The following is a 25,731-nucleotide window of genomic DNA, read 5'->3' on the forward strand; positions in this document are numbered from 1 at the left end:
CTCCTTTCAGTGCTGACCTAGCTCATCTGAAATAAGGCACAGGCAGGCATTTGGCCAGCTCCTAAACATCCTGTTCAGGAAAAGCCCTCAAGCTCAAGGAGTGAGGTGTGTGTTCCTGGAGAAACAACGCTTTTGCAGGATACACTGATTTTATTAGCATACCTGTGCTGATTCTACACCAGTGCAACCTGTCAACTCTGCATTGTACTGACTGATTGGAGAAGCACAAACACTGGCTTTAGCCAGATCCTTTCTCTTTGTTTGACTTAATGATTTTGGAAATACTGGCGACATGGAGATCGATGTCTCTGACGCGAGTCATTAAGAATCTGTCCTTGGTCAGGAAGTCTGTGCCCTCCCCAGGCCCCGTGGGCTCTGCCGTCCTGGCTGTGCTCACCATAATTCCATTATGGATGAATCCACGGCGGTAGCGAGCAGGTCGCAGGTGTGGGTATTCCTCTGTGCTTGTTACCTGGATGCTCCACACGGATTTCCAAGCTTCATAGAGTTGCGTGTGGACAGGATACACCCCAGAATGATGAGGAGCTACAGCATAGCCCAAGTCTGTGGGAATCCCATGCTCCTGGAAGGAAAATATGCAGCTTGATCGCTCAATATTTATTTAACTGTTATCCTTAATGAGGACTGGATTTAGCAATAGCCTCCAAATGGGAGCGAGGGGACAGAGCAGCATGAAATCTCTCTGGATTGGGAAACCTGAAATACTGCTGGTACTTCTTGCCTGCTGCATCTAAAGAAATAGGAAGGGTGACTCTGTATCAACCACGACTTTCAGCACTTTGTAACAGCTGCTGTACAAACAGTCTTGTAGCTTGCAGGTGTGACAAATCAGATTAATACACAAGCCTGAGGTCAAGCTCCTTGGTTACTACAGACAAACTAATCAGTGCTGTAAGTGACAGATCTCACACCCACAATGCCTGGACTGGAGTCACCGGAGGAGGAAAGCAAAATTTCCTTAACTGATATAGAAGGAAAGGAAGACAAGAGCTGGGATCTGTCTTGAAGACAGCAATTCAAAGAAAAGCAGGCAGGAAGCAAGCAGCTGTTGAGGCTGAAGATATGGGGCCTGGAGCTATCCTAAAATGACAGGAAATATCTGAATTTCATGGCTTTTAATTCCACTATGTGGTTCTGCTAATGGTATGAATGATGACAGCTCTGTCCTAGTGGTGTACAATAAAACCAGAGCCCCTAAATGAAACAACAGCCTTTTCCTTCCCACTGTTTGCCTGTTTTATGATAAATAAGTATAATTGTGTTCTGTGCTTTGTCTTACTTCGCAATAGCAGAAAAAGGAGGAGACTGAACTGTTTCTATGACATTGCAATTGTGCTCCGAATTCAAAATCATTCCTAATCTGTCATGGGAGCAAGGGACAGGCAGGCTGCCATTCCCAAGGGGATTACTATCAACAAAACCAAAGTAGGGGTGAAAAGGACACTTGTTTTCAGAGGAACATGTACACTATATTCACCTCTGTCCTGTAAGCCTCAAGCAGACATTGTCCTAGCAGCGCAGGATGTTCAAGGTTTCCTCCTCCTCTGCCAAAACCCAGGCAATTTCCCCTGGACTTCCTATATAATTGACTCCCACCAGCATTGTTTTGGGAGGCCAGAGGCATGAGCGTTAGTACATAGAGCCTTTTACACTATTGCCCAGGCGATTTCCTTACAAACCCACAGTAAATAAGGATGGAGCAGGAAATGCTCTCTCCCAGTCTGAGTTTATAAGTTAATTGGATTTGGATGGCAACGCTGCGGTGAGTACACACCTCAGCAAACAAGAGCCCTGGGATTTGCACCCTGGAATGTGGTGAAGGCTGCCTGGGGCCGCGCAGGTGCCAGGAAGCACTTCCCGTCGCAGAGGCAGGCATGTGAATCACGCTTCTTGCCTGAAGGCAGTGGGAGCCATGCACCAATTTAAACTTTCAGAGTTAGTTTTCTTAAATGCAGCTGAGTTGCCAGACTAATATTTGGGTTCAAACAGCTATTCCAGGGGAAGAATGTTCTAGGATTAGTACTGCAAAGGAAAAAAGGCTGTGATGCTCCTTACCACAGCAAACTGCTTGTTGAGCTTCATCTGCTCAGCCAGCACAGTGACATTGTGGAAAAGATGAGGTTGCATATGACTCCACATGTGAGGGAACCACCAGAACTCTTTCCTGTGTTTGAGCAGCATGTCATCCCCTTCATCTTCCTCATCTGTACCTAAGGAGAGCAGAAAAGGAAGTGCAAAAGTAAAAGACAGAATAAGGGTTCAGTGTTTCGAAGCACTGGCTAATCCCCTGCAGTGCTGAGCAGGTCCTACAGAGCATCAAGATCTCTCTAAAGTATTACAGAGACACATGCACAGAGAGTACAGACAGAGAGCTACCAAAGGCTGCAAGTGCTAGAAGAAATACATCAGATCTGTCAAGAGCCACACAGGAACACGCCCAGTACATTGCCAGGGCCGTGCGTGACTCCTGCGACCTTACAGGCTGCACACAGGCACTGGGACCAAAGGCGGTGCCAGGAACTTACCTGTGTGGTAGAATTTCCCTGAGAAGCCCAGGTTGAAGGTGAAATTTGGGACTAAAGTTCTCAGCTTATTCTGGGTGCTCAGTAAAGCCTGTTTGAATGAAAGGGAAAAAGAAATGTTCACATTCAGTTGTTCTGTAACGTCCCTCTGTGCTCTGCTGGTGCCTAGTTCAATTCTGGAGAAGGTACCGCAGAGGCTGGAGACAGGGCACTGCAGCCTGTGCAAGCTAGGTAGCCAACAGCTACATACACAGAGCCTTTAGATGACATACAGTCTTGTCTTACTGAAAGACATCACTTTCTAACCTAAATAACACAGCCACGTGTTATTCCTCATTCATGCTTTCCAACCCACTGTAAAGGACCCAGAAAGCCTGCACCTAAGGCAAAGGAACAACACATCTCACCTCCAAGCAATAGGTCCCTTAGTCTTCCCAAGCTCAACATCAATGCTCCCTTCCCCCCGGGCTGGCTGGGACCTTGCTGTTGAACTTCTCCCCTTTCTCTGAGCTTACAGATTACTAAAAAGCACCCTGTAGGGTGGAGCTGGACATGGTGCATAGTCAGAGGAAGAGAATTCAATAATACCATGAATAGTAACTAAGTGATCCAAAGGGAGGGGCCTTTCGTTTAGAGAGGAAAGGAAGATTTGCAGAACTACCCATGCAAGGAGTCCTGCCATGGACAGCAGGAAGGTTTCCTGGATTCTGTAAAGAAAACCAGGGGCAGCCGACATTCACAGCCATGATACCTCCTGCAGGCTCTCTTGCTCACTTGTGCCTGCTCTGAACGTCCAAAGTAATTGCTATAGCTAAAGGGAAGAGCCTTGTGTTACAGCCCCAAGGCCCAGCAGCATACAGAATGAGACAGCAGACAGACTTGACCAAAAGAAAAAAAAAAACCCACCAAGAGGCTCAGTATGTCACAGACAAGCAAGACAAACTAATTCCAGTCAAATTTCTTCAGCTGGAAAACAATAAAAAGAGAAGCCCTGAAATGCACACTCTGTACTACTTGTGTACCTCAGGAAAGAGTCACCGATGCAGCTTCCTACAGGAGCACTTCTTAATCAAATAGGGACCTGGCAGGAGGGCTGCTGGCAGGTGACAGAGATGCTCCTGGCCCAGGCAGTTATTCACATTTTAATAGCTTTTTAAAAAAAGCAATGGCTCAGTGCCTGCACCAAGACAAAGGTGACGGCCTCTCAACAGCAGACTTGGCCTAAATGTTAATGCACAGGCAAATTACACAGAAATGGAGAAAGCACAGACTTTTTATACTGTGCAGAGGAGATGAGCAGTTCTTCCTGCATCAGCTACCCTTCCTCAGGTTCAAGAGGCACAAAAGAGCACAGCAGTGCTGCCCCCCCATGGCTCACACCCATAGACTTGGTTCAGGCACATGGCTCCTTCCGTGGGGAAGTGCAGTCACAGATGCAGACTCTCATTCAGTGCAGGGACCAGCTTTGTCACCTATCACTGAAGGATATCCTGACAAAATCACCACAATCACTAATATTTCAAAAGAGTACCGACCAAACACTGACCATCGCATTAATTTAAAACTGATGACTTCCATAATTTACTTTGATCACTCATCCACTGCACGTTATCCTAGAGAGAGAAGCAAGTGGTGAAAGAAGTGTTTTTTGCCTGAGGCAGGTAGCCCATGGTCCTCACACATGCAAGACGGGAAGAGACAGATTATTTCTACAGTGCTGCAGACACACTCAGTGCCGTTCAAGCCTGAATGAACCAAGTTTTCAGATTCTTCCCTAGAGGAGCACTCGGCTGCCGTTCCCCCCTCTCCACGCTCAGGCACCAGTGACATCAAATGCAGCCTGGGACAAAAGGTCGGACAGAGATCCCTGCTCCTCCATGACCACGTGACTATCACATCCTTATCCCAGTCCCCACCCAAGAGCAGTATTTTGAGAAATGTGTGGCACGTGACACCTCCAGAACCTCATATGCATGCAGTGCTTTTAAAAGGTGACATGCCAGCAGCCCCGACGGCTGCAACCTCCTTTGCAGCACACGGTCCAGCATAGGCAATGGGAGGGCAAGTTCCCCTCACGTCCCCTTGTCAACCCCAGGACACAGAGACCCATCCCACACCAGGGAGTGCAGACCAAGACTTGTGCATCATCAACGGAGCAGCGCCTGGTCTGCCAGCTGGGTGACAATACTGTACCGCGCGCGGGACTGGCGCTTTGCACACATCACCCAGCGTCGTAGCCAGGAAAGGGCCACTTTCTTTCTCTGCCTCCAGAGCTGTCCAGGCCTCTCCACTCCTCTCTGCTGCCCTGAAAGGCACATCCAGTTCCTCAAGCTCGGTGGGAAGGTTGAGGGAGGAGAGACGGGGGCTAAAAGGCTTAGCATTCCTCCGCTCCGAGAGGGAGATTTAAAGCCTGGCTTGGGTTACCATGACGACACATCTGTCAGACGATAAATCCCAAACAGCCCTGCTCCGGCAGGCAGCCATCCTTTGTGTCTGGGGAGGGATCCAGGGAGAAACTTGGGGGGGGGGGGGGGGGGGCAGAAATTTTGAAACTATGGAGTACTTGTCACACTGCTTCCCTGGCAGGTTTACTGCTAATGACGTGCTATCCCTGTGCTGATGCCAGGTCTTTTTCACACTTACATCCATAAAGTGTCACAGCAAAGGCCTGAATAAATGTCTTTGCCCCGAACAGGATAAAAAGACTAAGGTGCCAAATAAAATATTTGGAAATTTGTTTCAACAAATCATGCATTCACCTTTCCCTCGTTCAAAGAGGTATGTTTTGTAAGGTGAAACAACATAGATGTGAGAATGGGCCAGGAAGATGGCACTTATCTCCATTCCCAACTCTGATACCTCACACTCACTCTCTTTTATAAACTAGGAGAAACATGACGGTACTAATATCATCTTCCAGGTGAACTCAAGTGGCATTTCATTTATAACCATAATGTGCTCTGAGACTCTTAAATGAAAGGCAATCAAGAAATGTGGAGTAGGATATCCATTAGGATATAATAGCCCAATGCAAACAGATCTTCAGATCCATATTTAAGAAATTCAGTTGCTCACACGGTACTGAACACAGGACTAGTATTTTAGCTATCTCTTCCTGTCCCTAAGGGGCAAAGTTTCCTCTCCCAGCAAAACCTCCCCTCCCCTCATCCCTCCAAGGATTTCTGTTTTATATTTCCTAATCATCTTCCATTCCAAAATCCTACCAGGATGCAACCAAGCTCATTAGCTAAGCCAAAAAGGCCCCTTTCCTGCTGGCTACACTCCCTGCTTGGAGTTTGGCAAGGCTCACACCAAGAAGCAAAAGATGAGGTTTCCAAGGGATTCCCAGAAAAATGTAGCTGGCCACCAGGGCTCATCAGCCACATCAAGGTCAGACCCACGTTACATTTGTCACAATCTATCAGAAAACACCCTCTGCCACCCACGACCTGAATTTTCAGAGGCCTTTTAGCGATTGATTAGGACAGCCTCTGTGCAGGCCCAAAGGACAGGTATCTACAGTCCATTGAGGATTTCTGGGCACAATTAAAAACATGTCTAAACTCCAATGCTTCAGTCTGACATTTGGGGCCCATCACTTTAAAAAAATCCCAAACGATTCTGAATATTTACTTTTAAGTAAACATTAAAGAAAAAGGTTAAAATGATGCCATTTGTTGCAGCACAACTAAAAAACTTAATATGGTCTTACCGATGGATCTACAAAGATTTAATCAATGGTCACTACAAACTCTTGGTGCCATCCAGGTGTCAAGACAGCACTGTGTCCTTGGCATCACAGTCATACAGAGCTCAACCATCCCCATGCAACTTTACTTTTCTAGTTATGAAATGTTTAACTCCCAAGAGTGCTTGCAGTGACCTTAGCTATTTCATACAAACCCTGAATATTGCCTCCCCTCACCCATGTCTCTCTAAAAAGATGCCAAAGACAGCGGGAAAACAAGACGACCATGTTGGGGAGAAAAGACGACCATGAATTTAGGAAAACAACACATGGACAGATGAAGATAGAAAGGTAATACAAAAAGGAGGAAGAAAGTAGAGTATTTTGACAGCCCTTTCCCAAATACTTGTGCAAAGCATACTAGGAGCTTGCTGTAGCAAGCACCTTCTTCATAGGAACGGCCCCCAGGGAAACTGGAGGGCACATTTTTCAGAGGATTTTCCACAGTTTTCTCACAGTACTGTAGCACTGGCACAGCTCAGAATAGTGCCGTCAAAAGAGAAAATATTCATAATGCTGGCATTTCTATCTCCCCTGTAATGCCAGGATAAGGGATTAGAAACTGCTAAATATTTTCATTTCAGGTAAGATCATCCTCTACAATTTAGGGAGGCAAGAGCTGGTTGATCGCCTTCACCCAAAATGAAATGACCGTCCTTGATCATCATGTAGCTTGCTCCCAGATTCACTAAAAATTGCCACTATTTATGCCCTTGTTAAGATTACCAGCAAAGAGGCAAAAACTAGTCTACTTCATCTTCATTCCTCATACCTAAAGATAACCAGGAAGAATGAGAAAAGCCAGATATTTTTGCATTAGAAACAGCTGTTCCTTGTTGGCTGGGCCTGTGAAGGTTTGGAAAGTTCTGGGGATTATGATTTCAACAAGAGACTAACTGAGATGAGAAAGGATCCTCTGAGATTTTGTTTTGTTAATTACGTGTAGCTCAAATTCCTTGAGAACTTTATGGAGGAAAAAACAATTTATTTGTGAAAGTTCCAACTGCTTCACTTCAGTTGAGAGCTGCAAGTACCTGCTCCAGCCCTTCGGCAGGAACAGGAACTCAGGGGTTATCATTTTTAACGTAAAAGTAAGCAATGGTTCCTTTATTTTCTTTTTCAACAGGAAAGCTATTCAGCCCTTCTTTGAGCATCACAAATAAAAACACTCCTCCTCTCCTACAAGACACCTACCATGGACATGCACTGATGAAATTATATTCAGCATTTTCTTTTATGAGTTATTTTGTCTGGGAAGCTCTTTGAACGTGGACCTGCATATGGCAAGCGGCCTCACTGGGACAGCAGAGTCAATTTTATACCTTCACACAACATCCAATCTTCAGAACTGTACCCTGACCACTGTAATCTAAGCTTTAAGATAAGGAGCTGTGTGTGGAGATAACAGCCCTGAAACAGAGCTTTCATATAAAAGGCCAAAGAAAATGCCAGCTGTTTTGTCACTATTATATTCCCTTCCCTCCCCACAGCGAGAGGCTATCAACAAATCCACGTAGTTATTTCTCGCTTTCAAAAAATAAAAATTCATTAACCTCTCGTGGCTCTGCAGTCAGAGAGCTTCTTTTAAATGGATAAATCTGGGTTTTATCTGCTTTGCCTGAGATTCTCTGCTTACTGATCACAGATTACTCTTCCATTTCACCCTGTTAAAACCCAAACAAAATGTCTTCTGGAATTATCTTGTCTGGGGTTGTTTTTAACATCACTAAAGCAGCCTTTGTCCCCAAGAGCTTGGCAAACTATCTTCTGCTTTCTCCACAAACACCACAGAGATGGGAATCTCTGCCAGACTGGACAAGAGGGACCAGGGTCTGCTTAGGACCAAGACAAAACTATGATCCTTCAAAAACAGCTTTCAGAGCATTTCAGCATCTCAAAACACAGGGACATTGCAGCGAAATGATGAAAATTTTAGCATTTTCTTCAAATAAGTATTGCACATAACTGTTCATTTTTCTGTACCTGCTTGCTTGCAAGCAAAAAGCAATGGTCAAATGTAGCCGTAAAGAGTTATTAAAGAACTGAGCAAAGAAGAAGAATAACGAATGAAAACAGTAATAATGAATAAAAAGAAAAATAATGGCATGCAATTAGGGCTGCTTCAGGTATGCAGTGCCAAATGAATTGAGGAGATAAAGCTAGACCAAAACAGGTTAAAAGAGTTTCCTCTTCCCCAAGCTGAACATGGGATCAAAAGAAGAACTTAAAACCTCAAAGACCTGAAAAAAAGGAGGTGAGCTGGGAGATATGCCTGTCGGGGACGTGGAAAAATGCAGGGAAGGTGCGAAGACTACTAGTGAGATGGAAGAGTGCTCTCAGGAACGAGTAAAGGATGAGGTTCAGCGCAGGTAAAGACATACACATGTAGAATATTATTTTGCTTCATACCTTTGCCCCTAAATGTTCTGTGCCCTTGGCTTCATCTTGAAGTCGTTTTGGAAAAATGTTAAGGCACCTGCTGTCACGCGCTTAACGCCATCAGGGCTGGTACCCAGGGAACTTGATCCAGGACCAGATCTGAGAGCAAGAGCTAAATGGAAATCCACCCCAGGAGAAGGAAAGGGCTGGAGCCTCACACCTCCGGGAGCAACCTCAGTGTGCCCGGAGAAAGGAGCCGAGCACCTGCCTCAAGGGCCATAAACCAGGACTGAGAGGGAAGGTATAAAAGCAAGCCCTTGGCTTAACAAGGCAACATATATACACACATCATAGACTTGGAAGGAGAATACTTTACCACGTGTTTTCAAGCAATTGGAAGGGGCTTTTAGCTTCCTACCTTCCTTCTACTCATTTCTTCCTTTGCCTTCCTTTTCACTTCCCTCTCCTCCACAAAATCTCTTTTTCTGTGCCTGGCCTTTCACATATCTTTCCCCTACTTGGTCACTGCATTACCAAAGATTCGCCAAGGAAAGCAATCGCCAAAGATGCCATCTCTTTTTCTCCAGTCACGAGGCCACAGAGATGGTTCTCATGATGGCCTGGTCTCAGCATGTTTCCCCAGCAGATTTTGGGGCATTTCTTGCACAGAGAGGGGGAGCGTTGGTGGAGGAGATGGAAAGATGAGGGGAGCGTAATGAAGGGTGAAAGAAAACACTTCTTATTCCCAATTCAGTTATGTCCTGAAAGACTACAGGAGGGCTAACATGTAGACCGTAGCAGTTTACACTGCATGGATTGGCCTGCAGTTTTACAACACAACCTGCCTTTCCCTTGGACAGGTAGTTTATGGGTACCAATAGGTTTACAAAAGGAAATCTGCATATGCTTATTCCCTATGTTAAAGAGGAGACAAGACAGACCACCACAGGCATCCTCCTCTTAAACCGAGAGATGCAGCTATACGCAAGCTGCAGGTCCCAGAACGCAAAATGCTCCATCTAAACCTGAAAACTGTTGCGAGCGTCACATACTGTGCCTCACCATCCTTACAGGCTGCTTCTCTGTGTTTAAGATGAGAACACCTGGAGCAATCAACTGTTTCACATAAATTAAACTCAGCCTTGATGTTCCTGGCATACCACACATACTGGAATTTTGTCTGGGGCCTGCAGTTATCCTGTGGACTTTACCTCTACATCAGACACCTTCATGCGAGTGCCCTCTTTGCCCACAAATATATCATCGATGTCGACGAGGATATAGCGATCAAGTGTGAGACAAAGGCGCTTGCCGGTCAGGTAGGCAATAGCATCCACGAAAATGAGTTTGTGCAGCCAAAAATTGAGGTTATTGCCAAAAAGAACTCGCTGGATCCCATCATGCAGACCCAGGTCCTGCATCACGGTGGCATGCAATGCTTTGTGGGTAGCCAGGTGAGGAATGGACTCTGAGGACTTCGTGCTGGCCAACAGCACTGGCTCATACGTGCTGTGGTTCGACTGGAACACAGTCCAGTCGTCACCGGGCAGGGGACCCTGCTCCACCTCATTAGCTCGCGTGACATAGAGCAGGGGAGCACTGGGATTGATGTGATAGTCCCGCAGCCCTAAGTTGGAATGGAGGAAAAGGGGGAAACCCTTGAGCTGCGCACTGAGTAGGCTGTTCTCGTTGGCTTTGAAAAAGCCTATAATCCCCACTCCATACTCTACGCAGTATTTGTCCAGCAGCTCTCGGTTCCAGGCATCTAGGTTCACATATTTAAGGATATTCTCGTAGATAATAAGAGCGTAGCGTCCCCTGTCTTTGTCTGTCAGGGTGGGCATATCCCCCTTGCCAGGGGCAATCTCTGTCCTGTATTTAAACCGGCTAGATTCTAGGATGGCCACAATTTCCTGCCCCAGCTGGGAGTAAATGCTTTCCACAAAGACTAGCACCACAGGATCCGTGCGTGAGGTGTCCACAGTCTTTGTAAGCCTCCAGCTGGCTTGCGGTGGGATCAAGATGCGGTGCTGGTTGCTGCAGTCACTGAAGGGCAGGGGAGGTGGCTCCTTGATTTTGGGGCTGTTAGTGACGTAGTAAGCCAGGATGCACATGGAGATCAGGCTGAAGGCAATGAGCAGCAGGATCAACCTGTGGAGCTCCAGCTGTCGCACGTGCCGCACTACTTTCCACAGCTGAATCATGGTGAGGCGGGCTGCCCACCCCCTCCTCACGCTCTGCTCCCACGTCGCCCTTGAAATCTCCAGCGCCACCGCGGCAGCACCCAGCAGCAGCTCGCAAAAAAGAAGCAGTAGCTGCAGAGAGAGACAAAGCTAAAGCGAACAGCTACAAGGCTAGACACCCAGGGATCTGCCATTTATCTCAAGTAACCATGGCCCTCAATTCCCATTGCTCTTTTGTGTACTGGCTCCTATTCCTCTCCTCTCGCTCAGCAAAATCCTTTGGAGGAGGGGGTTTCTGAATCCCTTGCCTCCCAGAGCAAATCAGTCTGTCATCTTGTGCACAGGGACTTTCAGCTCAGCCTTCCCAGGCGTCCTGTTTCTCAGCCAGCTGCTTCCCATTCACATGATGGCAGCTTCTTTTTGCATCCTGCAATTTAAAAAGAACAAGTCAGTTCTCAGTATGCATTCATGGTATTTAACAGGTGTAAAATGGCAGGATCAGCAGGTGCAAGGTGGGCAGCATTACTTGCCTGTCAGTAGGCAGACTTGTTCCCTGGGAAGTGACACACACCATTTTGTACAGGAGCTTGGCAGAGCTGCAGAACAACTGCAGTGCCCTTTGTAGGAAAGGTCCAGGCAGCGCACAGAGACTCGGCATTCACCTTGGGTGGGATTTGAACACCCTACAGTACATAGAGCTAGTGTACCTGGCCTTCTCCCACTTCTCCTTATGCCACTGAACACAAGATATGGACCACTTTTATTCCTACTTATATTTCAAGATTAACAGGAGTAGGAGATGGACATTGCGTTCTCTTTCTTGACTTGTTCTCATACTAATGATGATGTGCGAGTCCTTGCCAGGTGACTTCCTGGGCCCTTGGGATACTACTGTCCAGAATCAAGTAGGATGCCTCAAATTCAAACTGGCCCTCTTGCCCCACAGCTCCTCATTTCCATGATTCCCACCCATTTTATGAGGCTGCCTCACTTATCCTGTGAACCCATGTTCTTCTGGGGCTCTCAAAACACCACTCTTGGGGAAGCCTCCTCCCTTAGGAATCAGTAGCAGGGGACACAGGCTGCCCATAAGCTGCAAGACTAATCACTGTCAAGTGGTTCAGCAGCAGTGGGAGAGGAAACACCTCCTGAAACCTTCCTCGCCTTTTCTCATATGCCGCTGAAGAGCCAGTTTTAAATCACTAGCAGCACAAAGTGAATTTGGGCTACTCTCATACACGTGAAAGCACCTCTCATTGCGAAGCTCTCTTACCTCCTGCTTTGCATTTATGACAGCAGACTATTTCACCATATGTTGTTATTTTTCCAGTATAAAATGCTCAGCAAAGCCAACAAACACCAAGCCGTCTAAATGTAAACACCAGGGAAAGTAACTAAACTACCCTTACTTTAAAAATAAAAACAAATCACGGTGTAGTTTTCTCTCCCTTACCAGAAATGTGACTACCTACTGTAAACACATGAATAACTCCCAGGTGTTGGGATACAGGCACATTTTTAGGGAGCACCTGTTGTCCCCTCCCAACATAGGCTGATCTGAAGCTGGTGCAGACACCCCAAATGCCAGATGTTGCTCAACAAGTGAGTCATGCTCACAATAAGCTCTCTGTAAAAGTGTTTTTTTGTGTTTTTTTTTTTTTTTTTAAAAACCCCAAACTTCTCTCTCTCTCAAGAACTTTTCTCACTCACACACCCACACTCCTGCAGACACGTGCTCCACCACATACAGTCCTTCTACCCACCTACTCGACTGGCATAGCTTACAATGCCAGGAAGCACAGGAGCAACAATATCAAAAGGTAGTACTACCAGAACAGATAGTTCATCTTCCTTTCTCCATTCGTCCCTTTAAAAAGACTTTTTGTCACAACCACTCTGATACAGAAATAATATTAGAAGACCTATTTGTCCACAGGGGAAAAACAGGCATTAGGTTTGTATATAGTAAGTCAGGGTTTTAACAACTATCTACACCAGCAAAGAAAAGAAACTGCTTGTTTGAGACAGATGCTCATTTGGTAATGTGTATTACTAAACAGAAAAAAATCCCTCTGAGTCAGGGAAAAGATCATTTCACAGATGAGGCCAGAAGTCAAACTCTAAAGATTCCCACCAGGCTCTTTTCCAAGCTCTTGGTACAGCTTGAAGCACAGACAAAAAGAGAAGCAAACTTCATAAGAACAGATACAGTATCTTTGTGTCGGAGGAGAGAAAAGGGTCAGAACGCTCTTTACACAAGCATGATCAATAAGTATTATCTACATAACTTCTATCCTGTAAGCTCAGCAGGGCAGGGGCTGGTTTGTGCAGCGCACAATGAAACCTTAGCCCTGATGAGATCCTCAGAATAGCTGTAGAGTATAAATGTAAAGTACATTACACCAATAACTTTCCACTGGAGAAAGTGAGACACAGGAAACCCAATTTAAGGTCACACTGGCAGGCTGCAGAAGAATGAAGATTGAAAAAACTCTGTTCCTCAGATTCCACCTGGATCCTGTCTCTCTCCATCCCCAAATGCCCCTCTCTACTGAGAGCTGGCTTTGGAAATTCAGCTCAGCCAGTGACAAGATGCAACATTTTCTTCAACACAGAGGACTGATCATCTTTCTCTCTCTACACACTATTAACCTTTTATTGGAAAACGCACGTGAGAGGGGGAGAAATAACCCTGGTAGGATGTAAGAACTGGAGTTCAGATTGATTTTTTTTCCCTTTTTTGTTACTGAAGTCACAACTGTTTTGAATGCCTGACCCTTTGGACTGACTGCAGGATATGGTTCATTATTTCAGTTCAAGTCAACGGGGACTGCCAGCGTACCAGCTTAGTATCCAAAAACTCGTGCCACTGTTCAAAAGCAAGCAGGAGAATAACCTTCCCACACCCACACCAGGCCTTTCCCATTGCATTGGCCCTACACGGCCCTGAGCGCTGAAGTCATGTTGAACTGCAGAGAGACAGTAGTAAATGGAGCCACAGTTCAGGTGGAAAGATAAAGGTCGGGTAGAAACATCTAATAAACGCTGTATCTTTTGTACGAGGTGAGTTCCCTGTAAGACACACAATATACACAGCTCCATGCATGAGATGGAGCTCAGCTGCAATGAGATGCGGTCTTCATTCTATTACCATATTACAAATTCATATAAAACACTCCACTCAGATTCCTCATACTCAGTCTTGACTGAGAAGGCTGAGATTTGCAAGTCAATATCTTCCTTAGTAGCTCATGTACTTTTTTTTTTCTAATCCCATTGGCTAAAATAGAATAATTAGATTATTCTGAAACACTCACTATCTTCAGAGGTACCACGCTAGCAGTGGTTCTTGCAGGAGAAAATAGTTAAAGAGGGACTTATCAGCTCAGGAGCCCATGGGTTGCCCACAGAGATTTCCAAGTAAGCGTTTACTTGATGGAGTTTGTAATCTAAACATCACTGTAACAGCAAGAAAACATAAAGCATACTGATCCTTTGGAAAGCCTGGCAAAGTATTATATTACTTTTGCAACTCTCCACCCCCAAAACAGCACCCTGGGAAACACTTCTGTTCCCTGCTTCCACTCACTCACCTCTTCAACTTCATTTTCAGTGCTGAACTGAGTCTCTATTTTGCAAAGAGCTGTAGCTTCAGCCTCCTGGTTATCATTTGAAAGACGAAAATCACAGGACAACCGGATTATTCTGCAGAATAAGAATGAAACCAGAGTTTAAGCTGGGCTGCCACACCTGCAGTGCCCAGCTGAGGGGCAAGAGGGAGAGGAATCCCCTTTGCTGGACACTTTTGAATCACAGCAGTGTTTGGATAACAATGACTCCATTCAGCCCTCTAGCGAAGTTCCCAAACAAGCCCCCATTTGTTACATGGGTGAGCTCAAAAAAACAAATAAAAAAAAGGCCTGTATCAGATTGCTGCTCAAGAATCTGTCAGCTCCGATCTCTTTAACAAGGCTTCACAGCCAGAGGGCATGCCAGCTGGCATAGTATGCATTAAGCTCTTTGGGGACTGCATCAGCTGGTTAAAAAAATAAATAAATAAAAAGGGCAACACAACAAAAACGCCAACCAAAGTTTATATTACAAGGTGAGAGCTGTCAGAAACCACTCATAGCCAAAACGCAAATCCCAGAAAGATCTGCACTTAAAAAAACCCCACACATACACACACGGAAAATTGCTCTCTCCTAAAGAAGACGGAAGTACCCGGCTCCTCGTTTGAGATCAAACTCCTTGGAAACTAACACTTGAAAAAACTCAAGTTTATAAATAAATTAAGATCTATTCCAAACTCCTTTACCGCAAATTTGCCAGGATTACCTGAGTGCAAACTGTAGGAGGAGGGTGTCAGAAGGCACAGCAAGGATGAAGTATTACACTGCTGCAAGGACCCCGGTGCAGTGGGCTCCTGTCCTGCCAGGAAAGCATCGCTGCGTCAGAACACCACTTCTAAGGTCAGCTAGCTATCTCACAAATCACCGACATTCAGATGCATGCTTTATATAACTTAGATGTTCTGTTTCCTAGTGATATACAGTGTTAATGTGAAACATAAACCGTTTTGTGAATTATCAGCTGCTAAAAGCACATGGCAAATGATATGGTAAGAAAGCAAGATAATAATCAGAATTGTGTAGTTTTAGTGTTTGATAGCCAGAAATCTCCCATGCTTGGAAATTATTGCGGGAAATCATTACAAATGCTTAAGATAAGCACTTGTCCAAAACCAGTGACCGGAAAAAAAAAAAAAAATGTATACACATATATATATGTCTGCGGGTATGTATGTGTATGTGTGTGTATATATATATTTGGGGCTGACGGTAATGTTTGTGCCCAGGGATACAGAAGATAATGGATGTCACTTGACACCATTATCAAGAATTTGTCATACTTGCTCTCTTTCAGCCATGCCACAGAAGGTCTTATCATCCTAAAAAACAGTATCATGAGTACACTTCTCCAGCTCTTTTACTAGTCATAATATAACCCATCTTTCTGGAATGCACAGTGGCAGGATCTCGTCCTTTGCCTACAACAGCTCTAGTTCACAGCTCGCTCTTCTATACTTCTGTGCAACGGTTGCTGCTTTGGGCCCCAGAGGGATGCAGTAATTGAGTTGCACAGTAATCAGAGAAGGAATCTGATTGATTTTCCAACCCATTCCATTTTAATGGTGTCATCATGACACAAAATTCCTCGTTTGTCTGCTTCACTGAGAGACACGGCAACCTCTCCCCTGTCGGCGGTGATAGCTATGTGCCAGGCCTCCAAAGTGCAACTCCGCTCTTGTGAATGTGAAGAATATGTTAAGTAGCAGCAGCAGAGCACACTTAGCCACGCTACAAAAGAAGCAGTAAGCCTGCAAAAGAACGAATGCTGGTTGCAGTCCACATCCTGGATAAAAAATATAAATTAAAAAAAATACTGTGGGATTTACAGCCATATTGTACTATAACTGCCAACCAAACTCATTTTTGGGCTCTGGGCATGTGTTTCAGCTACCACCCATTGCAGGTCAAACCCTGTGGTGAGAGACTACCCAAAGAATACAGAACGCAGATCAAAGAGGTAAGAAAAACTAATGGTGCCTACCCTGCCCCGACAGATACTCCTGCAGACTCCAGCCAGCTCTGTGCTCTGCTCAGGCAAGTCCCCAGGCAAGGACAGGCCTTTTTCAGCACAGATCTGTGGTAAGCACAAAAGCTGCCAGCGGGCCAGTAGGTTCAGAACGTGTCAGCCTGAAATAGGAGGAGAAGAGCTGTACGATGAAGTAGTCATTACTTTTTTTTCCCCCTGCAGACAGGTGTGTGACTTCATACCTTCTGCAAGAGCACTAAACTACAATCCATGCTAAACAGGCCTGTGTGACCTCCTCTCAGCCCAGCGCAAAGGAAATACAATTGCAGACTTGAATTTATGCTCATGCCAGCATAACGAAGTTGAGGGCATTGCTAAGGCACAGATCCTGGAGAAGCGTGCGCACGCAGCCCAGGCCAGCTCCAAGGGGGACTGCTCTGGAGTCTCACGGTTCCTGCAAGGTTCGCGCTATTTGGATACATCAAGTCAAGCATATCCCTTCCACCAACAACCTCATTTGCAGTAGATCCCTCTTTTCTTACTCCTTCACAGTATAAAAAAGAAACAGGTTTAGTCCTTCCCCTGCAAATGACAGGGGCAAGGCCCACCGTAACCTGCTAACAATGTGAAACCAAGCCTTTCCTCTGACCCACAAAAAGTCTTTCTGATAAAAGATTCCAGGCAATGTGGTTTTCAGCTCCCTGCCTCCTCCCCATCATACCACAGTCACTGCAACTAACCTGACTAATCTTCAAAAGCAGGAGAACTTCAAACTTTTGCACTGACGTATTTCCTCAAACTGAATGTCAGCACCACAAGCCCCTGCCTGCTTCACTGTCCTGGCACAGGACAAGTTTAGGGAGAGAAAGCAGTTGCTCGCTCGCTCTTCAGCCTGCCTAAAGATCAGATGTGCAAACAACAAAATGTAAGAAATGTAAAACAAACAAACAAAAACAACAACACACAACTCTTCAGCATTCAGCGGTCGCTGATGCTACCTGCTTAATAAAAATAACATGCAGCTTGTCAGCTGCACACATTTGCTGGAATGAAAAGGAAAGCGGGCATGGATGCTGGCACAGGGAGGGCTCACGGAGGGCAATGCTCTCCACCAGTCGAGGGGACATCACCACTCTGCAGCTGCACGGGCCTCTCTAATGCTACTGTTCGCATGAGAGAAAGGGGGCACCTTCCTCACAGATACCCAAAGGGATATCTCCACTTCTTTATTTCATATGCTGCTTAAACCCTAATATCAGATATCAGCCTGCCACAAAAACTTCATAATTTTATTCTGGAATTATCTTTCCTTCTGTTTTCTGCCTCCCCTGACATTTATGCCTATGCACGCTCAGACCCAAACCGTTTACCAAAACCAGGTATCTGCACAGGAGACGTCGGCACCCAACTGCAGCCACTAGGAGCCGTGGGATGAAGAATTAGCAGCAGCGCAGGTTTGGAGCCTGCCACACGGGGAGCCTCCAAGATGCTCTCCAGTCCCACCCAGGTGATAAGCGAATACCTCAGTCACCCCAAATTGTGGGAACATGCCATCTTCAGCCTTCTCCCTACATCAGTAATCAACAAGTATGCTTCATCATGGCAAAACATCTCCAACTCAGCTGTGAGAACAGGAAATAAATGCAGTTCCTTCCACACTAGATATGGACAAGGATCTAATTTCCATTCCCTCATGCACCCTGCTATCACAATTCAGATAAATGATTCTGTTGTAGAGAACAAATGTCTCCTCTGCTGTCTTCTCCTAAGTAATTTAATCAAGTAGGGAAATAAAGTCAAATTGCAGCAAAAACACGAACAACTTGGTGTCAAGTCAGAGTTGAAGTGTCTTAATATAGAAATGCAAGGTATGACACTTCATCTGTATTAGCTATGAGAGTACTCCAACCATTCCTCCCTTTGAGTTATGCTTTAAACATTTCACCTCAGTTAGCAAGAGGCTGATCTCATATATTCAACTGCTTCCTCCTGGCAGGTAACCCATAGGAGCTTATCTTTTTTTTCAAATCTATTTTATCCAGGAACATAAGACAATAAGACCAACTCTAACAGGTTACACTGTTACACTGAGAGCTTGTCCAAGCTGGCATCAGAAGAAAGCTGTAAGTATGCTCTACCAAAGTGTAAAACCTCAGAAAAGGTTGTGCTTACCTGTTATCGTGTATTTGAACCTAAGATTCACATGGTCTGAATTTGTTGGGCTTGTAAAGGAACACGTTCCCCAGCTGTGCACAGCAACTCCCTGCCTGCCTGCCTTCAGCTTAGGTCTACTCAAAAGACCTCAATCCAGTGTGACGTTAAAGCCCTATCCTCCCACTCTTTTTAGTTTCTAATATTCAGTTCTCTATTACCCTGGTGCAACTGAAATAAGTAAGTTTTCTAGACTTGAAAAACAAAATATTCACATTTTTGCAGGCTTGGCTATTGCAAGACAGCTTTTAACACCTTACAAACTCACTTCAGAAAGAGTAGAAAAAGTGATTTCAGAAAGCGGTAAGCTTGGCTTAGCCAAGGCAACATGAGTAAACAAACAAGGGGAAGGAGAGGGCTCCAGAGCGGCTCCAGGGCAGCTCCTGGGGGCTGCGGGAGCACGGCAGAAGCCGCTCTGCCATGCTGGAGCCGTGGGGCTCGGGAAGGAGCTGCCGCAGGTTGGGGTGACCAAGGCCCCCACGGCCAACTTGCCCCTGAGCTGGGGCCAGCGTCACCCAGAGAGGGGAGAGAGGGGGTGCCCAAGGAAGCTGGAGGGGGCCTGTCCTCAACCCAGAAGCAGGACGGGAGGAGGAGGAGGAGGAGGTGGGTAGGAGAAAGCCCCAGACAAGGTCAGGGCAACCAGACCCTGTGGGGATACTTATGGCCCTGACAGACCCCACAGCAGCTTCACACGCTAGTCGGAGTTTTCCACGCATGCAGGGGTACGTAAGAGACAGCAGGAAAGAGTGTGCTAGAGGAACAGGGTGGTAAAGAGTTGTTAGCTATTGTTAGGTTTCCCTGTCTCAACGTGGGTGGAATTTATTTATTTTTTTCTCAGACCATCTGTGTTTGTAATTGTTACAAAAGTAGAGCGACACAGGCCAACGCACACTTATTTCCACACCACAGCTTGCACTGTGCCATATTCTCTACCATTTTTAAACAGGAGTTCCAACATCCTACCTTCTCTTCCCCCTTGAAGAGACCATTTAGACAATCAACAAGGGCACATAAAACCCATGATTTCAAAATACATACCTCTCAAATATATTAATTCATTTAAAACTGCTACTGCAATTACAAGTCACTAGTTCTTCACTTTCTTCTCATCTTATAGGCTTAATTTCTAAAGTGGATGCTACATTCTTGCATTTTTAATTAGTCAACTGATTACAACTAGGATTTTTTTCCACTATGAAGTTGCATCTTTTAAATATTCCCTTAGGCAGGGAAGGATAAGCCTAGGACCTCATTAACCTCCTAATTAACAGACAAACTCAGGAACAAACGCAGTCATATTTGCAATCGAATCAACCCTCTGATAATACTGAAGTTTTTTTAAGTCAGGAAAGCTCAAGCATTTTGAGCAGACTGCACATTTCCGTCAGGGACTACAGCTGAAGACAAAAGGAGCTGGATGCTGAAAACTGTCAGGTGCCCAAATATGCATTGTGGGGACTAAATCAGCTGTTTTCAAGATTTTTTTCTAATGCATATAGGTAATAAACTTCACAATAAAACTAAACTACTGAAAGTCTGATTCATTTTTCACTGGCAATATAGAAACAATTTTGTTTTTGAAGCAACAGATTGTTTTTTCCATGAAGAAATTTAAAGTTTGATTTTAGATTCTGGTGATGAAAAAACATAGCCTTAACCTCCATGTCAAAATTAATTGTGTCACTCTTGTGAGCCAGCTTGCAAGCTTTTATTAAATATCAATAGGATAAACTTAGTTATGAAAGTATTACTGTTTCAAGTACAGCAGTAAGATATTAGGTAAGCTATTATCAGAAGTGGCATTTAAGACAATGAATGCCTTTGGAATACAGTTTATTATGAAACTTAATTTAAAGCAACAAAAAAAATATATATTTTAAATAAATCTTTAACTGGGTTCAAATAATTGAATTGAAAACAGAAAATCTCCAAACCCGTTTTTCAAATCAATGGTCAAACTGCCTTGCACTCAGTTGGAATGGAAAGAACAGAATTGCCATAAAAGTGAAATCCTCCCCAGGCAGAATGGGGCATCAGCCGGGGCCATGGTGTTCAATCCCACCAAGGGAAGCAGAACCCTTTTCTCCTAGTCTAGCCTGGGTAGATGGTATTACAAGGTATTCAGCCTACAGGAGGCACTGCAAAAGCTGATGACTTCATCCACCACTTGCATACAGCAACACTACCACTCACCAACATGTATGTATACTAACGCGGTGGAGCCTGTGCTTTTCTGCAAGTGTTTTCATGGTAAGAGCTATTCCACAAACACGGACACCGAAGTGCTTTATAAATGGTAAGCAGATACACCTCCACATATGCCACCAAGTGCCAATCTATGCTGAAAAACAAGAGTCATGCAACCACAATTACCACCAGCAGTGAAGCTGTGCAATGACAGTAATATTACCAAGTACCAAATTTGCCCAGAGCCATGTGTTTTCTACCACCATATCACACAAATTGATAAAAACTACTGCACTCTGCCTATACTGACATACCTTAAGATAAAACACGGCTGCTCTTTAACAGCATACAGAAAACAGTGAACAATTAACGTAATGAGAAAGTCTGCACTCAAAACGGTAAGGAGAATTGATTACTAATCATTGTATAAAGAGCTAATGCAAACAATGCTCGACACAACACTGACAAATATACTACTTATCCTGCAATATGCACCATCTCACATAAGAAACACGATCCAGAACAACAAATACACGAAAGAAAGCGTACAGACAATCAGTCAAGTAAACAACCTAGAAATGATTGCTGGAAGAAACAGGTTCGCAAGAGAAGAGAGAGGGAGGGTGAATCTGGCAGCAGAGACTGGGAGACTGTTCCAGGAATAGGAGGCAGCATGAAACCAAATGCAAAGCTGAGAGAAGGAGGAAGAGATAAAGGGAGTAGTGCACAGGGAGTCAGAGGGGAGTAAGAGAAAATGACAGCTCACATCGCTTAAGGAGGCAGAAACATAGTGCCTGAAGACAGAATTTGCCTGAGACATTAGGTCTAGCATGCCTACTTTTAAAAAGCACAGGTTATTTAATAATCAAAAGAAGCAGGAACTAAAAGGCTTAACATCTCATCTTCAAAGATGAGTTTCCAGCAGAAGCACACTAGCATGCTTAGAGCTTATGTATTTAATGCTGATGGAAGAGCGGCTCATATAGCCTGCAAATCTAACATTCGCTGTATCTTAAAATATTCTGGACGCACCATAGGAATATTTCATCCGTATCCTGACTAAAGTCACTGCTGGTTAGGTTGCAAAAAACTAATACGCTTGCAGGACTGTCTAACTACATTCACCACTTTCCTTTATCCAGAGAGGGGCATTTGGGGAAAAAGGAAGTCAAAGACTCTGCAGCAGGCAGGAAAGTTGCCTTCACCATGCTGTTACGGTGCTTTCTGCCCTTTCAACTGTAGGTCACTTCCCACAGTGAGAAGTAGTATTAGATAGGCGCAGAAGTTGAGAGTGTGGGTCACCTAAGCTAGAGAATACCCACAATAAAATGTTATAAATGCTTGCATTTCATGATTAATGTTGAAATCTGAAGTCCAAATGTGCTCACAGGGTGGAACTGATCTCTGTGAGATAACAGACACTTTGTAGTTCTCAGATCACTTAAGACTAAAGTCTTGTGCACAGTTATGACGGGAGGCAAATAATCACATCTAGGGCACTCAAGTAATACAAACTTGACTTTACAGCAACACTATAAATAAATAATTATTGCTTTTTAGTAGCCCCAGATTACATTAATGCTATACTTTCAGACAAGATTTTTCCTTTGTTTTCTACTCCACATTGCTGCAAAGAGGAGAGTAAAGGTAGCGTGAATGGCCAAACTCTAAATTTTCTCTTCTTCTTCAGCGCAGGCAAAAGACAAGAATTAAATAAATTTTGAGCTAGACAGCAACTTTGAAGAACCTATAAATACGTTACTAAAAAATACCCAATGCTAAGCAATTTTAAAATTTTAAACAATTTTAAAATTAAACGCACAAACTAATTGAAACTCTAATTACTTGATCTACTTAATTCTCACATAATTAATTTGGTAGCTGGAATGTAAGCACTACAGCTTTTTGGAAGCTATAAGCTGTTTTCACACACAACAAAGAAATGAAGCCTCTATTTGAATTGTAAAATTCAGTCTTCATCATGGAACTGGATGTGTGTTTTTGTAATAATCTGAAAAGCTCTGACTGTCCTCACAGGGTCTATATCCCTTTCCTCCAAAGCATTAACTGCCTTGCCAAATATCTGTGATAGGAAGAGTTAAGGAAGGTTCATGGTCTTCATTCAAAAAACCAGCTGGAATCCGGATACCTGTAGCAGGAATCTTATCTATTGCTTTTTTTGCTCGCTTCTGCCCAAAATCCACTTTGCCTGCCTGTACTTTCTGAACCAACCCATCTGGCACGAGGGACTAGCGTTGCAGAGGCGGCTGCCCGCCGCTGCAGTGCAAGGCAGCCTGGCTCAGCGCTCGGGAGCGCCTGCTGGGCGCGGGAGGATCGCCTGCGCTCCCTCCCGCCTGGCTCCCCTCGCAGCGGGGGGGGGGGGGGGGCACGGGCGAACACACGCGTTCGCCAGCATCCCTTAGCGGCACGAGAACAGATGCGTGCATCCCCCTCCTCCTCGGCCACCCTGGGCTGTCAATTTGACAAATGCATCGGTAATTCCCTCTCCAGGAAACCTACCGCTGCAGCTCTCATTTTCAGCCCCTTGCCTCCCCCGGCTCAGAGGGGCAGCCCTTTGGCAGCAGGAGCCGATAACTCTATCCAAGCAGTGCCAAGAGGCGTGTGAAGGGGTTATCAAGCCATATGCTCCTCTCAGTCAGCTCCTCCCAGAAGACTGGGGGATCTGCTTTCTAACTCCTTCCTGCGCGCACACACACTGAGGCCCCAATTTCATTCTCTCGTCCAGGCACAGGTATTCCTGCATATACAGAGAGGGAGACTCCACCTCAGAGTCAGAAGTAAGGGCTCCGGTTTCAGGAGACCAACATCTGAAAGTGCCTTCCAGAGGAACTTCAGGGCAGATTTTGGCTTCTCTCTCCCCTGGAAGTTACAGAAGAGAGAGAAGGAAGAGCAGCATTATCACAGCAGACAAGACAAGACAGGGTGGAATATTAAAATCTTCAGCTTCCCCTTCGCTCCTCGGTCCAGAAACATCCACTTTCACCTTGATGCGTTTACGTATTTCCTGAATCCCACTTGTAAAATGCAAACAATGTTACACAGAACAACTATGAGCAGTGATGCCTCAACAGCACTTGGAGATGCCCGGGGCTGTATCAGAAAGGATTGTTACCCTAATGTTACCTGTGGAAAGCACAAACTTCAGAACAGTGATAAAGGTGAGACTGCCATCGCTTACTGCTCTACTGTAAACCCTCTAGACAATGAGATCGGAGGCAGACAGACACCTTGTCTGAGAAAAGGTGAAAAATCCTCTAGCAGTTCTCAACTAAAAGAACGATTGTAACTTGACTTTTATTTGCTCACAGCATAGAAGACATTCCATGAAAATGGTGACAATTCTTTTCCCCTCCACTGTATTTGCCAAGCTCTCATACATTTTGTTCTTTATTTCTTCCTTCACTGCCTCTATTTGTATCAAGCACTAGAACTGTGCTCATTCAACTAGGGCCATCTCAGAGGTTAAACTACTGGCAATGGCATTTAAATTATTGTGAAGCAGGAAGAAGAGTGCATTTATTCTAGGTCAAACTGCCTATATGAAGAATCACTTTGTATTCCTAGCATTTGCAAAGTCCAAACAAGAGGAGATATTTGAGTCCTCTACCTTTTTAGAGAGAGGAGCCTGCTTTCCTTCATGATCCTAAGCAGATTGATGTCAATTGACCAATTTTCTGTATACACACCGAACTAACACCTTCAATCCCAAAATACCCTACCCTCTGAGAAGAGTCTCCTAACCTTGGGTACCCCCCACCCTGTTCCTTGTGGCAATACAAAACAAAACAGTTGTACAAATATCAGTGGGGGCACCGGAGGTCTGTCCTACCTGCTCTCCCTTTTCCCCCTAGGAATAAACATTTGGCCTTCAGACAAATACAGTCTGCACTTCAATTTTCAGTGTAAAAATGATGACCTACTTTAAACGAAGCACACAACGTGCAGCGGCCACCAAGTACCAGAGAAAGGCTGAAAGCCACAAACAACTAAAGCAAAAAAAGAAGCCAGCCTCTCTGTTTTTGTCTTTTCCAGTTCTGAAAAGGAGGGTCCCTATATGATCTCAGCTCATACAGAAGGGATGTGAAAAAGCGTGCCCCTCCTTCCTTCATTGTACGATACCTAACCTTACAACAGTTTGTTTGAAAGAAGGCACCACAATGGATGTAAAGCAGCTTCTGAAATAGTAAGCAACAAAAACAAATCCCTTAGAGGAATATTTTGTATTAAAGACGGCTGCAATACAGAGTGAAACATTCTCATACCGGTGGTACTCCGAGAACAACAAAGTGTGTGCTTGCTCTCTGCCAGCCCTTGTGCCTGGCTTGCTGGCTCTATAGCGAGTTTGTCATTGCCCTAAGGGAGTATTAGATAACGAAGAGCTCCGAGTTTTCCTTTTGCTTCATGCCTGGGCTCATCCTAATGCGTGTAAGTAAGCTTAGTTTGCAGACTTTCCTTCTCAACTGCTTCTCCCTCTTTTCCAGTAACCCAGCAACATTTTTAATAAATGAGCACTACCAATTGCGTCTCTTGAAACAGGCTTATTGAATCTATCCCCTGATTTAGAGTCTGCTCCAGAGACTAAAATGAGCATCCTAGCTTTCAAATAGACCTGACTGTTTCAACTGATCGGGGTGACTGTCGCGAAGCATCATCGGAAGGCAGGCACCCCACAGAGGACAGCCATCGAGGTACCCGCTCTCATCCTGCACCACGCTACAGGTGGCACGTGCTGCACTGCTAGCAGGGGATGGCTGTGCAGAAAGAGGTGCAACTGCACAGACACAGCCACACGCACTGAAGCAGTAACATCAGGCAGCATCACGCAACCAGACCTTCACTGTGGTTTCAGACAAATGGCTGC

General features: G+C 45.0%; 1 protein-coding gene across 20 annotated transcripts in view; it reads right to left on the bottom strand.

The window, feature by feature from the left end:
- The window catches only part of NDST2 (N-deacetylase and N-sulfotransferase 2), a 145,596-nt gene that overhangs the window by 19,252 nt on the left and 100,613 nt on the right, over positions 1-25,731 (bottom strand). For 11 of the 20 annotated variants that reach the window (XR_011142208.1, XR_011142206.1, XR_011142204.1 and 8 more), the window contains 7 exons: positions 16,467-16,612; positions 15,192-15,284; positions 14,447-14,558; positions 9,882-11,280; positions 2,547-2,634; positions 2,077-2,231; positions 398-583 (listed from right to left, as the gene is read on the bottom strand). Coding sequence is in view for 15 of the 20 variants with exons in the window: in XM_068950408.1 (XP_068806509.1) it covers positions 398-583; positions 2,077-2,231; positions 2,547-2,634; positions 9,882-10,874 (1,422 nt within the window). In the remaining 5 variants the exon portion in view is untranslated. Of the gene's footprint in view, positions 1-397; positions 584-2,076; positions 2,232-2,546; positions 2,635-9,881; positions 11,281-14,446; positions 14,559-15,191; positions 15,285-16,466; positions 16,613-17,191; positions 17,348-25,731 lie in introns of all 20 variants that reach the window. The other 9 variants (XM_068950420.1, XM_068950419.1, XM_068950421.1 and 6 more) reach the window with 6 other exon arrangements.

The sequence above is a fragment of the Struthio camelus genome, chromosome 7, assembly GCF_040807025.1.
Source record: "Struthio camelus isolate bStrCam1 chromosome 7, bStrCam1.hap1, whole genome shotgun sequence".
In the NCBI taxonomy this organism is placed as follows: domain Eukaryota; kingdom Metazoa; phylum Chordata; class Aves; order Struthioniformes; family Struthionidae; genus Struthio; species Struthio camelus.